Source organism: Colossoma macropomum, unplaced genomic scaffold, assembly GCF_904425465.1.
Source record: "Colossoma macropomum unplaced genomic scaffold, Colossoma_macropomum, whole genome shotgun sequence".
NCBI lineage: Eukaryota > Metazoa > Chordata > Actinopteri > Characiformes > Serrasalmidae > Colossoma > Colossoma macropomum.
In genome coordinates, this window is record NW_023494789.1 from 5,738,304 (window position 1) to 5,755,101 (window position 16,798).

The 16,798-nt window shown below is 38.3% G+C and overlaps 1 protein-coding gene across 1 annotated transcript in view; it reads left to right on the forward strand.

The window, feature by feature from the left end:
• Window positions 1–3,974: 3,974 nt before the first annotated feature.
• The window catches only part of ical1 (islet cell autoantigen 1-like), a 31,476-nt gene continuing 18,652 nt past the window's right edge, over window positions 3,975–16,798 (forward strand). Inside the window, 6 exon segments of the mRNA XM_036569869.1 lie at window positions 3,975–4,105; window positions 7,558–7,595; window positions 7,701–7,812; window positions 7,814–7,873; window positions 15,101–15,173; window positions 15,583–15,706. Of these exon segments, the coding sequence (XP_036425762.1) occupies window positions 7,582–7,595; window positions 7,701–7,812; window positions 7,814–7,873; window positions 15,101–15,173; window positions 15,583–15,706 (383 nt within the window). The 5' untranslated portion in view covers window positions 3,975–4,105; window positions 7,558–7,581.

Here is a 16,798-nt window from a genome sequence, read left to right on the forward strand (position 1 = left end):
AATATTGTAACGTTATTGTGACAAATTGTATGATAAACAATATACTTTTCAATGCATATTGTGGATATAATCAGTGCTTAAACAACACTGAACACCTGCATGTTTAATTACAAAAAGGTGAATTATTTCTGCTTAACTGGAGACAGTACAGCAAATTTTATATTAAAATCATTAAAAATGTCTTTTAACATCATGATTATTTAACATCTTAACATTTGTGCTATATCACCTACATTAAATCACTCTGAATGACTGTATTTACTTGTGCAGAGGTTTGTGAAAATCTGAGACAGCGTTGAAAGGATCTAGGATGCTGTTAGAAGGAAAGGCTGAAGCCCTTGCTGATATTTTTCTACACAAATGTTTCTAGCACACTAAAAATGGAGAGAATACAAAATGTTTTAACTTCTGAATATTTGAAACAGCTAAAAATAGGCCTTTAAACTGTGAGGAATAGCACTCGCTGTAATATTAAAGTATGCTGGAGTTTAGAGAAAAAGCAGTTCATTTAAGTGTTTGTCCAGATATTTGGAGGCCACTGTAATTAATTAATAGTAAATTAATATAAAATTTAAAAATGACTCATAAAACTTCCTCTCTCAGGACTGTTGACATGCTTTTTTAACTACATGATGCGCGTCTCACTTCATATGTTAGTAGTGCCACCTAGTGGAAAGAGGACTAAATTACTGTTTAGTCTCATATCAGTGCTGCTGTGTAGTATTTTCGTCATGAAAAGTGCAAACACTTCTCAAGCGACTAAAACTAGCTCTAATTCAGAATTTCTCCATCGCATCCAAAGTATCAAAGTCCTACCCAAGTGTTTTCAGAAAAAAATTATATTTTAATTTCTCCTACTTACCAATATCCATCATGCTACATATTACACAAACACAAACTGAACTCTGTTTAAATAAAACTCAAATAATAAGTTAACAATACATATACAAAAGATTCTGTTATTTGGTGAATCAAAGTGAATTTAAATCAACATAATAGAGAAAGTAAAGGAACACTCCATCCAAAATTAAAAACTCAATCATCTAACGTTACGTCTGGTAGAAACACGCTTAATAGCATCCTACAGCAGGGCCACAGGCTCTGGAGTGAGATTTTAACTATCACTATATTGCCAAAATTTGTGAGGTCAGACACTGATGTTGGACGAGAAGGCCTGGCTTGCAATCTCTACTCTAATTCATCCCAAAGGTGTTCTATTGGGTTGAGGTCAGGACTCTGTGCAGGCCAGTCAAGTTCTTCCACACCAAACTCGCTCATCCATGTCTTTATGGACCTTGCTTTGTGCACTGGTGTGCAGTCATGTTGGAACAGGAAGGGGCCGTCCCCAAACTGTTCCCACAAAGTTGGGGGCATGAAATTGTCCAAAATCTCTTAGTCTGCTGAAGCATTAAGAGTTCCTTTCACTGGAACTAAGAGGCCGAGCCCAACTCCTGAAAAACAACCCCACACCGTAATCCCCCCTCCACCAAACGTTACAGCTGGCACAATGCAGTCAAACAAGTACCGTCTCCTGGCAACCGCCAAACCCAGACGGTTAAGTGTGATTGGTCACTCCAGAGAACACGTCTTCACTGCTCTAGAATCCAGTGGCGGCGCTTTACACCACTGCATTCGATGCTTTGCACTGCACTTGGTGATGTAAGGCTTGGATGCGGCTGCTCAGCCATGGAAACCAATTCCCTGAAGCTCTCAAGGCTGTTCTTGAGCTGATCTGAAGGCCACATGAAGTTTGGAGGTCTGTAGCGATTGACTCTGCAGAAACTTGGCAACCTCTGCGCACTATGCGCCTCAGCATCCGCTGACCCCGCTCTGTCATTTTATGTGGCCGACCACTCCGTGGCTGAGTTGCTGTCGTTCCCAATCGCTTTCACTTTGTTATAATACCACTGACAGTTGACTGTGGAATATTTAGTAGTGAGGAAATTTCACGACTGGACTTGTTGCACAGGTGGCATCCTATCACGGTACCACACTGGAATTCACTGAGCTCCTGAGAGGGACCCATTCTTTCACAAATGCTTGTAGAAGCAGTCTGCAGTCCTAGGTGCTTGGTTTTATACACCTGTGGCCATGGAAGTGATTGGAACACCTGAATTCAATGATTTGGATGAGCGAGTGAATACTTTTGGCAATATTGTATATGTCTCAGCCCATGTTGTGTTTTGGATGCTGGTGTGCTGGTCAACCAGCTTGGGTGTTACACCAGCACCAGACAAGCATAAACCAGTATGTAATGTGTGCTGGTCTGTCCTGTTTTTTCAGCAGGGATGATTTACACAAATGACAGAAATAACTCGTCAGATGAGGAGGACAACAAGCTGAAATCTACAGTTAACAACCTGGCCGTCTTGATACCTTATCAGAGAAGAGGTGAGGGGAAGAGCATTACCACTCAGTGATGTCTTTCAGGATGGTCAAACGCTAGAGGGCGCTGCCGAGCGAGTCAAAAATGAATGGGTAAAGCATTTGAGCAACATCATAGTTTATAAGCACTTAAACATTTTTATATAGAATAATGCGCTCATTTTCTGAACAAAGAACTACACAATACATTTTAAAACCGCTGTTAAATATTTTCAATACTTTTAAACTCCAGTTATAAAGACTTTATGACCGGCGAGCTTTTGGCTAACAGCTCACTGTAGCATTAGATCACATCTGCACTCTCTCACTTCCAGCACTGACTGACACAGTTCTTCCTGTCCTAACACATAAACACAGCTATGGGCTATAAATAAATATGTTTATCATTTGTCATACACTTTTATTATACATATTTATATACACAGCTATGGGCTAGCCCCGCCTTCACAATAAGAGTCCTTGTCAAATTAACTCAGAATATATGCTGTAGAACACATAAACCTAAAACGTACGTTTCTCTAACATGCTATAATGTAGTATATTTTTAGAAAAATGTTTATTATTTGTTATAATTTTTATTATAAATGTTTATATATGCAGCATTTATTCTAGGTATAATTCAACAAGGACTCTTATTGTGAAAGCAAGGCTAGCCCGTAGCTGCGTATATAAACATTTCTCAAACATGCTACAATGTAGTATATTTTTAGAAAAATGTTTATTATTTGTTATACCTTTTTATTATAAATGTTTATATACGCAGCTACGGGCCAGCCCTGCCTTCACAATAAGAGTCCTTGTTGAATATACCTAAAATAAATGCTGCAGAACACGTTAACCCAATACATACAGTTCTCAGACACTGTACAATATATTACATTTTTAAATTATATTTATAATTTGTTATTCGTTTTTATTATAAATGTTTATATACGCAGCATTTATTCTAGGTATAATTCAACAAGGACTCTTATTGTGAAAGCAGGGCTAGCCCGTAGCTGCGTATATAAACATTTCTCAAACATGCTATAACGTATTACATTTTTAAATTATGTTTATTATTTGTTATACGTTTTATTATAAATATTTATATACACAGCTACGGGCCAGCCCTGCCTTCACAATAAGAGTCCTTGTTGAATATACCTAGAATAAATGCTGCAGAACACATTAACCCAACACATACATTTCTCAAACAGGGTACAATATATTACATTTTTACATTTTTAAATTATGTTTATTATTTGTTATACGTTTTTATTATAAATATTTATATACACAGCTATGGGCTAGCCCCACCTTCACAATAAGAGTCCTTGTAGAATAAACCTAAAATAAGTGCTGCAGAACACATTAACCCAAAACGTACATTTCTCAAACAGGGTACAATCTATTAGATATTTAAACTATATTTATTATTTGTAATACGTTTTCATCATAAATATTTAAACGTTATAAAATAATATATTTTAGAAATTGTGCCTTATCACTTTATTTTGAATTCTGACTTCGTTTGTTTGTGGATCGTTTTGTGCGCAGCCTCGTTTTCCCCTCCTCTGCGCTCATATCCTCCTCGGCGATGACGCGCGTGAACGCTCCCCGCATCCTGCTCGCTACGCCACCGTCAGCGGGAAGGTGAGGAAATAAGATCCCGCAGTAACGTTACAGCGAACGGGCAGGCTATTTCGGATGAGCGCTACGTGGGAATAAAGAACAGAAAGTAAGAACTGTTCGCTTGTGTGGAAACGAGTGCTCTGATAGCTGAATCTGCTGCTGGAACCGAGCTGGCAAGTTCAGGTTTCATTCAGCGATTAAATGAGACGTGGCTTCAGCTGCTGAGCTCGCTGACTCCTTATCTTGTTAGGATTCTTGTCAGGAACTGGCTCTCCTCCTCTTAGCCGTTCGGCTGGGGGTATTTTTAATAATATTGCTTTATGACCGTCTTTTTTCACCCTAAATGCACAGCGCAGCTGGTTTAGCGGTGTGTCATATGGAGTGAGTGAGCTGCGGGGTGTGATGTGACTGTATTGTCTTTGGAAAACCAGCTGTAGCTTTAGAGGCTTTGCTGGTCTGTTACAAAGTGTCTTTCCTCTGTGAACACATCCAATTTACCACTGTATGCGGTTGTTTTTGATGGTCAAATTAGCCGAAGCAGCCTAAAAAGAAAACGTAGGGCTTTGTTTCTTTGTCCATTTGCTGTTTACAGAAGCCCCGGAGTGACCTGAAACGGCTCTCTATCTAATGGTGCTGGATGTTGGCTCTCCTCAGCAGAACACTGGCTTTGGTGAATCATGTATAGGACAGCAGTGCAGTGGTCAACCAAGCCAACAGCTGTTAGCCTTTTGGCAGCCTTCTACAGCCATGAAGGGCAATTTCACCAATTTTTCAAAATTTCTGAAGAATTCGGCCTGTAAGATGTAAAAATATTCAGTCACTCATTTGGTGTGGTTTGATGTGAAATGGCTTATCATAGAGAAACCCACAGACTCTGATTTCTTTACAGTGGTGATGGTAAGAACCAGAGGTCACGATGTCTATGCTGCAAATATGGGCATTTTATTTACTATCCAAACCACCAGTGAACCTACATGTGTCTTCTGAGCTCTTCTATGTAATGTTCATAATGATAAAGTCGTCACAAATCTGAAAATAATACGTTTTCTTTAGGGACTATTTTGCCTTACAACACCCTGCGTGTACCCCTCCACCATGAATAGATTAAAAATAAATGGATTCAAATACATTTTAAGCCCAAACTGTCACAAAACTATCATAAAACAATGTGTCAGACGTCAGGCAGCATATATCCAACCATGTTATGTAAGAACTTTCTGTGGGTTAGCGTTTATTGGTGGATGTCTGGTTCCTATCACCACCACTGTGAACAGTTCTGACTCTGCAGGTTTCTCTAGAATGGAGAATTTCACACCAAACCACTCTGAATGACTTTGTTTATATCTGATCCATTTAATTATGATGAATTTTTGAGAAATTGGTGGCGTTCTCCTTTAAGACAAAGATAACTTGCCTTGACATTCAAGATTATTTTTATACAGAGCACCGTTTCTCTCCTCCGGTCCACCTGTACTGCACTGTTTTGTGTTTTTCCAGCTCTAATACACCTGATTCAGCTCAAGGACTTTATCTGGTGATGTGACTCAGACCAAGAACATAGAAAACTGCAGTGCAGGTGGACAAGACTCACAGGCTACCTCGTATCAAAATAGTAATCCAGAAAGTTTAGTGTGTCAAAAATCATATTATTCATCAAACCTGGATAAAAAGTACCTGGATTCTGTACTACCTGCAGTCAAAATCTGCACTGAACTCTCCAGTGGCTCCCTTCTCCCTACTATGTAGGTCTTGAAGGCCAATGCAATGACTTTTGCACAAAACCTTACATAGTATATCAACAAAGGGGTCATTTGTGATTCAGCCTCATATGAACAATTGTTCGATTGATATTTAGTGTACCATTTTGGGTAAAAAAAGGCAAAACTTTGTATTTTTTATCCTGTGTATGTATACAGAGCAGTGAGCCATTTAAGATTCAGCCTGGGCCCAATTCAATCCCATAATCCCAGCACTACAGAGGGGCGTGGTCAGTGGCTGTTAGAGGATTTGAGAAGATTGCGGATTGTTAATAACAGAACGTTGCTGCTGTTGGAAGAAAACCTTGTATCTCCATTTTTGTCGTGTTTCAGTTTTTGAATAATTTGAAAATACCTGTTGTCCTTTACATTGTGTGTAAATTTCATGAAGAATGGGCCAAAAGAAATGACCCAAAATGACTTGTGTCTGGTTCCATTGACTTACATTAAAAGTAAAGTAGGTTTTTTCCTTCTCCTGTAAAGTTACCATTTTGGAGATACAAGGTTTTCTTCCAACAACAGTGATATGCTTACATACATGCATGTCACAAACTTATACTTACTTAAAATGTATTAAATTGCATACATTTTTGTACATGACGAGCCAAAATACAAGATATTCGCTGCATATCTGTCATCAGAAGTTCAAAGTTAAAGGTGGTAGGGATGACAAACTGGGATAAGTGTGGATAATTGTCTATATACATGTATATACATAAGGCGCTGATGAGTAGATTAAGCCCACCTGAGATCTGACCACAAGCTTCAGTAGAAGGAATAAAACTAAAAAAAATATAGTATAAGGCCTTATAATGGTCAATGACACAAATTTGCTTAAATTTGAACTGAGACCTAGAAGTAGTGCAGAATATTGAATAATTCCTGATTCTTTTATCTGTCATAATTTTTCAGAATTCTGGAAAGTTTCTGTTGTTTATTTGCAGAGTTAAATGAAAACAATCCTAGATTTTCAAAGTTGTCTCAGACTTTTAGACCCCACTGTATGTATATAGACTATAATTTGACAAACGTTTTTATATTTTTAATATGACAGTTATTTTCAAAATTTCGGCAAAAGTCAGTGATTGAGATTCGTCCAGTGTGGTTTAATGTGAAATGTTGCATTGTAGAGGAACTGACTGACTCAGATTTTATTACAGTGGTGGTGATAGGAACCAGGAGTCAACACAAATATAGCCATTTTATTTACTATTCAAAATTATAAAATAAAATAGAAATAATATTAAATCAGAAAAAAAAAATTTCTTTTTTGGAGCTATGTTACCTTACAGTCCCTGTGTGTACCTCTTGGCCATGAATGTATGCAGAAAAATGCATTTTATATCAATGGCTTGTCATAAAACAATGTATCAGGCAGCATATTAATAACCATTTTATGTAATAACTTTCTGTAAGGGAGCTTTTAGAGGCATCTGGTTCATATCACAACCACTGTGATCAATTCTGACTTGGTGAGTTTCTCTAGAACAAAGCATTTCATATCAAACCACTCTAATGATTTTGTACATCTTAGTGATTTAATTTTGCAGAAATCTAGACAAATTGGTGGAATTTCCCTTTGATGTGAGATTGTGTATAGATTTTCTGAGCAGACTCAGCTGTTTGATTGATTTATTGTTATGTTCATGCAATACTTTGTCCTGTTTTTTTCCTCCTCCAGTTATTTCAGTGTTTGCTGAATGCAACCACTAAATTTTGAAAAGTATGTGTGTTTCATTACTGTGTGATTTGCCCATAATGTACCCTGTAAGAGAATGAAATGCTTTTGTCTTGTTTACAGGACTGCGTAGGGGATATAAAGAGTATGGATGGCTATGGGTAGGTGGCACTTCATTCAAATCTTCATAATACCAAGTATGATTTCTTCAGTTTCTTCATTTTACAAAGATTTATGTTTTCTTGATGCGCTTTCATATGTTCCAGCTTCTCCAGCGATATGTTCAGTGGGCGGCCGGTTCTGGGCGAGGACCGCTCGGTCATGGCCCGCATGCAGAAGAAGTTCTGGAAGACCAAGCAGGTTCTGATCAAAGCCACAGGGGAAGAAAGAGGACGAGTATGTGGTGGCGTCTGACGCAGACCTGGACGCTAAGCTGGAGGTAAGAAGAAGAAAGAGCTAACATACAGACATGATACAGCTTTGGTCAGCCCTTGGTCATCTGCTCTTCTGTGGCGCTCCAGCCCTAACCTGACACATCTGATCCAGTTTATTAAGGCCTTCAGGGCCATTTCGAGGGTGGTAGATCTCCAAGACCAGGATTAGGCACCCCTACTCTTGGTTAATAGGTCCTAGACATATCTGTGAAAAGTTAAGGGACACTTTTCAGAATTTTTAAAATCCAAATTACATAGATTTTTTTGCCATAATATTATACATTAAATGCCCAAAAATACATAAATGTTCCTGCTAGTATGCAGACGGAGGCGTCCAGTGGGGCACACAGCCTATATAATCCCCATAGAAAAGTATTGACCAATAGATTGGGACATTATGGAGCAGCACATGAGCCTAAGGTCACCGTGCCTAATGCCATGTATCAGCTAGTTGGGTGTAAAGCCCCCAGCATTGGACTGTTAAGCAGTGGAACTGCATAATATAGAGTGATGGAGCTCCATTCAGTCCCTTTGGGATGAGTTGCAGTGATCCAGAACTAATCATCCAGCATCAGTACCTGACCTCACTTATACTCTTATGGCTAAATGTGATCAAATCCTCACAGCAATGTTCACACATGTAGTGTACATGCGTCCTCGATAAATAGAGGGTTTTATTGGAGCAAAGGGCGGACAATTACTCCCCATTAATACCCTGATTTCAGGATTGGATGACATATACACTGTTAGTAATAAAGGTTCTGTTCAGGTACATTTTTCATTTATCAAGGTACAAACAGTGTGAATGTTCCCTCAAAGGTACAACAGTGGTTTTAAGGTGTAATTGTGAACCTTAAATACATTTTTCCAGGTGAAAAGTACGTGTTTGTACCTTTTAATAACTGAATATTTTAAAACAGAACAGTAAAATAAAAGCCTGGAGACGAGACGGGGTGTGTGGAGTCAGTACAACCTAGAAAATATCATTTCAGTGGATTATGGTACAGTTATGTTCCCTGACTACAGGTACTGAGATGTACCGTTAAGGATGTACTCTTAAGCGACGTTTCATATCTTTATTTCTAAGAGTGTAGTGTATTTGATTATAGTTTGTGTGTAGTTTTCAACATTTGGCTTCAATGTCATTCTTGGTGTAAAAGTAGGTTTTTCCTAAATGATGGTTTGACATCGTTAGAAGCTTTTGCCTCAAAGGTGATATAAACACCTGAAAGCTTTAAGTGCCGACTGCACAACACGGTTGATTTTTTCATAGTACTGTTGTGTAGATATTAACACAACTAGGCCTGTCACCGTTATAACGTAATCGTCAGATTGCATTGCAGCTATTTAAGAACAACAAAATTAACTCAAATTTGGTGCGGTTTCATAAGTTGGGTTGAGAAAAATTCATGTAAATATAGGAAAACACATGACATGTTTTCTGAAAACAGCAAAGCCTTGAAGTTCTGACTGATGCTAGAACACGTTTAGAGAGCAGCAGGGAGTAATGTTTGTTTAATTGAGCTCGAGCTGTTTCTGTTGTCATTTGGGAGCTGCTCATTTTTAACAGCCAGGAACCAAGATGGCCAGTTTTGGGTTGTGCATAAGTTGCATGCTATGAACAAAAAAGACGACTACATTGAAAGTGCCAATATTTTATATAGCGGGCACTGTGTGCGCGGTAATAAGGCCCGGCTCTGTATATTATTCATTGATGGTGTTGCTGTGTTTCATTGATGCGTGTTTGCGATAGGTTGTGTTTAGCAAGATGCATGTTTTATTTGTTTGTGAGGGAGTTGCAGAAGATGCAATAGGAAAAGGCACAGTAGAAGCAAAGCGGGGTGAGAGAGGAGGGAGAGGGAAAGGCTTGTCTTTGGGCTGATTCTCCTGCGTTGTTGCTCCAGTTAGCCTCCCTATGTTTCATATAACAGTCATTCAATCTGAAAAGCCCAGTGGCTATGAGCAAGAGCCTGTCTGACTGCCTCTCTCTGTGTCTCTCTGTCTCTCTGTCTCTCTTTCGGTCTGTCTCACCCTCACCTCTCTCTCTCTCTCGTGCTGGTTATATCTGTGGATGTGATTGATAATGAGGATGACTCAAGGCGATCTTGTCTGGCTCTGTTTTGGGGCATCTGCTGCTCTGTACTGTCTGATAGCAGAGCGTTCGGTTCTGCCTCTGCTTTTGATTGTTTAGGAGAACAAAGAATGTCTTTGTTTCTTATTGATGATTTTCTCCTCTCTCCATTTTTCCTCATGCTGGTGTTTTCTCCGTGGACGAGCTGTGTAGTGCTTTAATGGACAAAAGGACGTGAAATGATGTGGGAAGGCCGCTCCCAAATGAATGAATGTGTTCTGTGTGAGAGAGAGAGAGAGAGAGAGAGAGAGCGAGGGAGTGAGAGAATGTTGTGATGTGGCTAGGGATGCAGTTTTGTAGGAATTGTAGGCCGGTGCAGATATGTGAGGGTGGAAACCTAGCTAGCAGGAGAAAATGGACATTGGGGGAGAAAATTGGGAAAAAATGCCAAAAAAAAAGAAATTAGGACCACATCTATCCGAATTAGCATTACTGATTAATATAATATTTATTCCTGTTGGGTTAAAATGCAGCAGAATGAATTAACTGTAGACAATTTTGCACAGTAGCCCTACTTCTTCTAAACGCTCTGGTCTAAACTGGCCATTATCTTATGAGTGTGGAAGGGGAAGCTATTTTCAGGCAAGGACGTTACCAGGCCTGTCACAGTTATTCAGTTAAAGAAAAGTTTGCATGATGATGATAATGCATATTTTCATTTTGCTAGCTACTGCTCTCTCTTACACTAAGAAACAGAACCTGATGAAACTCATTTTTTTTTTAAAATGAAAGCATTTTTTAGCTGCACCATGTTTTCTATACTGTACTGAGTATATATGTGTATATTTATTTGGTCAATGAGCATTTAAGCACTAATATTAGCATAAATACAAATAACGTTAAAACGTTAATATTATTATTATTTATTTCATTAAGTCTGAGTGTAAAATGTGCTTAAGCTTGATGTTTATCTGCACTTTTCTGCTACGCTTACTATGTGCTACAGTTGCGCTGTGCTATCTACCCTCAAGGTACATCCTGGTTTACAGATCATTTGGCAATTTCTCTAATGAATGAGCACACAGCATGACTCAGGTCTGTGTGATGTTAAACGGTAACTGGCCACTGAACCTCAACTGTAGCCTTGATGTCACTAAACTGGTGTCATTTCTGAAGATGGAGGAACGTGTTTTAAAAGTAAAGTCAGTCATTTTCTTCCAGCTAATCAAACAAGAACAGAGCTGGCATTTTTCCAGCAGTGTGCAGGAGGAGCTCTTCACTAGTAACACAAGCAAAAGGAAATAAAAATAGAACACCCTTCCTCGAAGCACCGTCATCCGTCTGTTTAAACCTGGAGAACACTATAAAACACAAAACATGGTTGGAGTCAGCTGGGAGGAGCCCTGAAAGCTAAAACCAAGTTTGCCTCTTTAGTTTTGTGGCTGTGAGGCTAATGGAAATTAGCACTGTGCAACCTTAATGCTTAAATCATCACACACCTGTTATGTAATCTTAAACTGACTTTGTATGTGGTTTCTGACACTGTATGACAAACTGTTATCCAGAAAACTCTGAGTACTGTGATTTTATCCATTTTATACTTCATCCAAGTTTTCAGAAATGCTAGAATTGTTAGAATTGAGATTTTCATTTGAACTGCATCAGAATTGTGTGTCCTCTTAATCACAGTGCTCTATTCTAGCAGCAGTGATGGTTGTAGGCTTAGCTGAAGCATCTGTGTGTGTGTGGCCTGAAGAGAAAGTTAATCAGTAACGTGTACACACTGCTCACCTGCGGAAGGTCACGCCAACGTCAACACACCCTGAAGCACCTTCTAAAAACTGTTTAATGAAAAATCATATTTTCCCGAATGTAGTCAATCACCAAAGACATTTTGTGTTTAAATGTTGCTTTTTTGTGTCGAAACTTTTGCTATTTTATCTATAAAAATGGGAATACGTATGTGAGTGATTCAGTAGCCGTCCATTCAAATGTGCCTTATTTTTGGTTTCTCAAACTGACAGTTAATATCATTACTTTTACCGAGTACAGTCATACGCCGCTGGTCTAATATTTTGCTGATTTATCTAAATAAAAGTACCTTTTGGATTCAAAGTCATTTTGTTTTAAATGACCCTGTACTCTAATTATACTTATTTTATTATAATAAATGATTGAACACTCCATTCTGTCATTTACAAAACAGTCTGAAACTTTAGCAATTGTTTCGGTAGTGACAATTCAGCTAATCTCGAGGATAACTTGAAAACGCTAGCCAGTAGATGATTAGCAAGCACAGCGTTGAACATGACAGTTCACTTAATTGCAGAAAATATGTTTCGGTAGTGACAATTCTTGATGTTACAAAAAAAAGAAAAAACCCACTTCGCTATAGACAGTACCATATAAATGATGATTTTATAAATGTTTAGCTTTTTGTGTTTTGGTGTTTGAATGTTGCTTTTTTGTGTTGAAACTTTTGCTATTTTATCTGTAAAAATGGGAAAATATATGGATAAATGTCTGTCTGGCCTCACGATGGCTGGTACTGCTGTGCTTCATACATTTGTTTTGTCCATAGACAAATGTTATAGATGACAGTACGTCCTACAGTGTCAGAAACCAAGTCTATTTTAGACCACTTAGCAACTCAGCACAGTTCAAAGTAGGGATGGGATGATAAGCAATTTTGAAAAATAGATACATCAGGATAAAGTTGTCTTTAAAAAAAAGTGGTTAAACTCAAATTGCTGAACGTGATAAAGAAGCAGGTATCGAGTAAGATGTATCATTATTGTTGATTGTGACGGCGCTAATTCAGAAGCCCAGTTGAATGTTTTTTAACATACCTGTACATTTTTCAAACCTACTGACAACCAGAACAGCCAATCTGATCTTTTTCAGTAGCTAATTTTCAGGTTTTCAGTGTCAGCATTTAAGAAAAGAGAAATAAAGTTGTTTTTAAAAAAAGTAATTTTAGTTTTCATGTGGGCCGCTATGCTTTGTAGTTATACACAGGTGGGCCTTGGGGTGAAAAAGTTTAAGGACCCCTGTTTTAAGCCATATTTTATTGTTTCTATCTTCTTTTTTGCTGGATGTTTAACGTAACACTCAAAATTAGTTTCATACAAACCTGTTTAATAATTTATACTGTACTGCCTGCGACTGAATGACTGTTTCTGATGGCCTTTTCTCCATGTAGCAGTGCACCAGTATGACAGTCACTCACAGGACAACTCACTGCTCTGTGTGTAAATGAAGTAAAACCAGGACTGGAGTTTCAGATCACGGATCAGAGCACAGAATGCTCATGTATACAAAATGAAACAAAAACAATGTACTGTACAACCATTTCATGGCTGTTATTAATAATTAGCGATAACTCTAAGTGGTCCCAACCCTAGTTTTAGGAGACTGTATGATGACTCAGGCATGCAGTCTGCAGCATTTCTAATAGGTGGGATATAATCTTCCATAACTTGTTAGCTACATTAGCTTTGTAGCTCCAGTACAAAACTAAAGAAGCTAACTTTCTACACGAAACATGTCTTAAGATAAATAAGATAAGTTAAGATAAGATAATCCTTTATTTCTCCCACAACAGGGAAATTCTCAGCAAAGGGAGAGCAAGATGCTCAAAAAAAAGAGTAACAAGAAGAGAATTAATAAGCAAGTAAATTAACCTTCTTAATTATTAGACAAGGTTTACTTTTAAGTTTGTTACTTCTTACTATATAGACAATATATATATCCTTCACAAAAATGTACAATATAAACAATTATAAATGAAAAAGATGTAGTCGATCTTGGCTGATCAGCTACATTTGAGGTCAGCAAATTAGATTTTTTTGCTTAAGTGTTGCGTTATTAATAAATTAAAGGTGAATTTAATCTGTATTTTAGTTTTCACTTTTTCTCCACGCAAACTCTGCCCATGCTGAATGTAGTACAGGATGTTCTCTAGCTTTGAGTAGGTAGATATTTGTACTTCGAAGAAAGATGGTCTATTTTTGCTCACTCTTTTTCGTTATTCTGCCTCGTTACTAGAGAAGTGCTCCTACTGTGTGGCGCAGAAGGCCTGTAAACAACTTAAATGAGAGCAACACAACCTTCATGACTCATTTATACAAGTTCCTCTACTCAGGGTTGAATTTCATCTCTTGGTAGGGCGCAGACACACACACACACACACACACGCGCACACCTGCATGTACCTTAAGCACAGTGGACTTAAAATGATTTGTCTCCATAACAACAAGACGAGCAAGGCTATTTTTTGTCTTCGAATGTGCCTGGCCCTTTTTTGGAGAAGGGTAGAGGAGAAGAGAGCGAGAGAGAATGAGAACACTGACTGAGGCTTAGTGAGTTGGCATTCATGAGTTGTCTGAGTATGTCCGACGTGGATGGAGGGAATATTCAAATAGTAGAAGAAAGAAATTAAAAACGTCTCTTTCGTTTTTCATGCACTGGCAACATTATGGACGTTTGTCACCAGTGCCTGACTGATGCTTCACTTGGCTGAATCTTTCGGCCAATGTTAAGGTTCCACTGGCAGAAATGTCTCTTGAAATGTTTATATAAGAACCACATTCAGGAATGTGATGCTGTTTTGAACAAAACCAACCAGACTGTTTTCCGTGAAGTCTTCAGCAGAGAGAGTTCAGCGTTTTGAGTTATTTGCCATTATGTTTCTCCTGTTCTAAAAAGCCCATATCCTACATTTTTGCGTTTCGTTTAGTGTGCTGAGGTCTACTTATGATGTTTTTGTGGTTTTATGTACCAAAAAATGGTCATAAATCATTTAACGTACCATTTTGCAACTTCTCTTTATGTCTTAGAATTAAACAGGCTGTTTTTGCCTCTGCTTCCTTAAGACTGATATATGTGAATTATTTCTGCCCCTGTATTGTGCCTAATTCTAAAAGCAGACCACATTGAAACGCTTTTTGTAACTTCAGTCTGAGTGAGCAGGGCAAAACTGTTATAGACTGAATAGGTGGATATGTGAAAATATGTTTGTTTGTTTTTTTTTTCATCGCCTCATGAAAGATCAGGTGTGAGCGGGAGATACTGTGTGTGTGTGTGTGTGTGTGTGTGTGTGTGTGTGTGTGTGTGTGTGAGTGTGAGATTCTTAATTTCTATCCGTTTGTTTTCTCTACAGTTCTTCCGTTCAATACAGACTACATGCACAGAGCTGCTGAAAGTGATAGAAAAATACCAGCAAAGAATCACATGTGAGTAGAAACATGCACCCACACACACACACACACACACACACACACAGACAGACACGCTGTCTATCTTCAGATTGCTCAGCTCCTGTATAGTGTTGTGAAGTCAATGTGAACTATTCAGTAGCCATCCATTCAAATGTGCCTTATTTTGGTTTCTCAAACTGAATGTTAATATTATTACTTTTACCAAGTACAGTCATACACTCCTGGTCAAATATTAAAAATGTATACTAAAATGAACAGAAAAATACCTTATTTAATTGTGTTCTCTGTAGAGTATTAACTTATTTTCACTTATTTTCACAACAGGACGTGTAATTTGATTGAGCGTGTTACAGTATTACTCATTCTAATAGTAGAAGCCTTGGCAGTAACTGTAGTGTTGACCGCTCTGCTCTCTGACCTGCAGACCTGTCTCAGGAGGAGAATGAGTTGGGCCTGTTCCTACGTTTCCAGGCCGAACACGACAAAACCAAAGCAGGAAGCATGATGGAGGCCACCAGCAAAGCCCTCTGCAGCTCTGCCAAGCAGAGGTACACAAACGCACACCCCAACACACACGTGTGATAATCTCACTCCTTCACTCGTTTGATTTCACACAATCTCACACACATTGCCTGGCTCACACACTTGTGCATCGGTCTACTTAAAGCAATAGTTCAGCCAAAAATCACATTTACCCAGTATTGCTTAACCCAAAAGTAGTTCATGAACGCATTTACTTGTACTTGGGTAATCAGATAATGTGAAAATTCCAGGTCTGCATAGGTCTTTGCAGCCCAGTAAACTCACAGAAGAAGATGAATGTGATGTAAAATTCAAGTTTCTTGTGGCAGCTTTTTTAAAAACCTAGTCACTTTACTAGCAAATCTGGATATAGATCATATATGTCATATATAGAGCAATATTTAGATTCTTCATTTCATCATTGAGCATTGCTCAAAGTATTATGTGTTCATTTTGCTGGTGCCATGTTAAACCCTGGTTGTTTCAGGGACAGCACTACCCTCGGTTTGCACACATGCGCAGACTAAAGAAAACACAAGAAAACGCAGGTCTATAAAAGGAATATCTTGAAATCTGATAATGGCCTTAATCTGATCTAAGAAACCGGACTATGCCGTTTACATGATCACTTGAATAATCAGATAATGATCGTATTATTCGTCTGCATGTAAACGCACTTAGGCTTTGGTGTCTGAAGTTTGCATCGGAGCTACAAAAGTAATGTAGCTAACGGTTCATGGAAGCTTTTAACCCAGCAATTAGCATCGTCCAAACTGAATGCTTAAGTCATTACATGCTTGCCTTAAACTGCGTCACATTGTTAAAAAACTGATTGACTAAATTTCGGGTGAGGGAAAATCGTGTAAGTTTCAACTTACGGTTGAACATTCGCAGACTGATTCCTGTGCTTGAAAATATATATATATATATATACCACAAGCTTAATAAATAAAGTAAGTAATAAATAAGTCATTAAAGTTATTATACATACTTATATATGAAAGATACAAGCTTGTGCAGACACAGATGCAGGTTGGGTCCAGTTTCCCAAAAGCATCTTAGTGTTAAGATCTTCTTAGCTAGGAGAGAGAGTGTTCAGTGTGATGCTCGCTCTACCA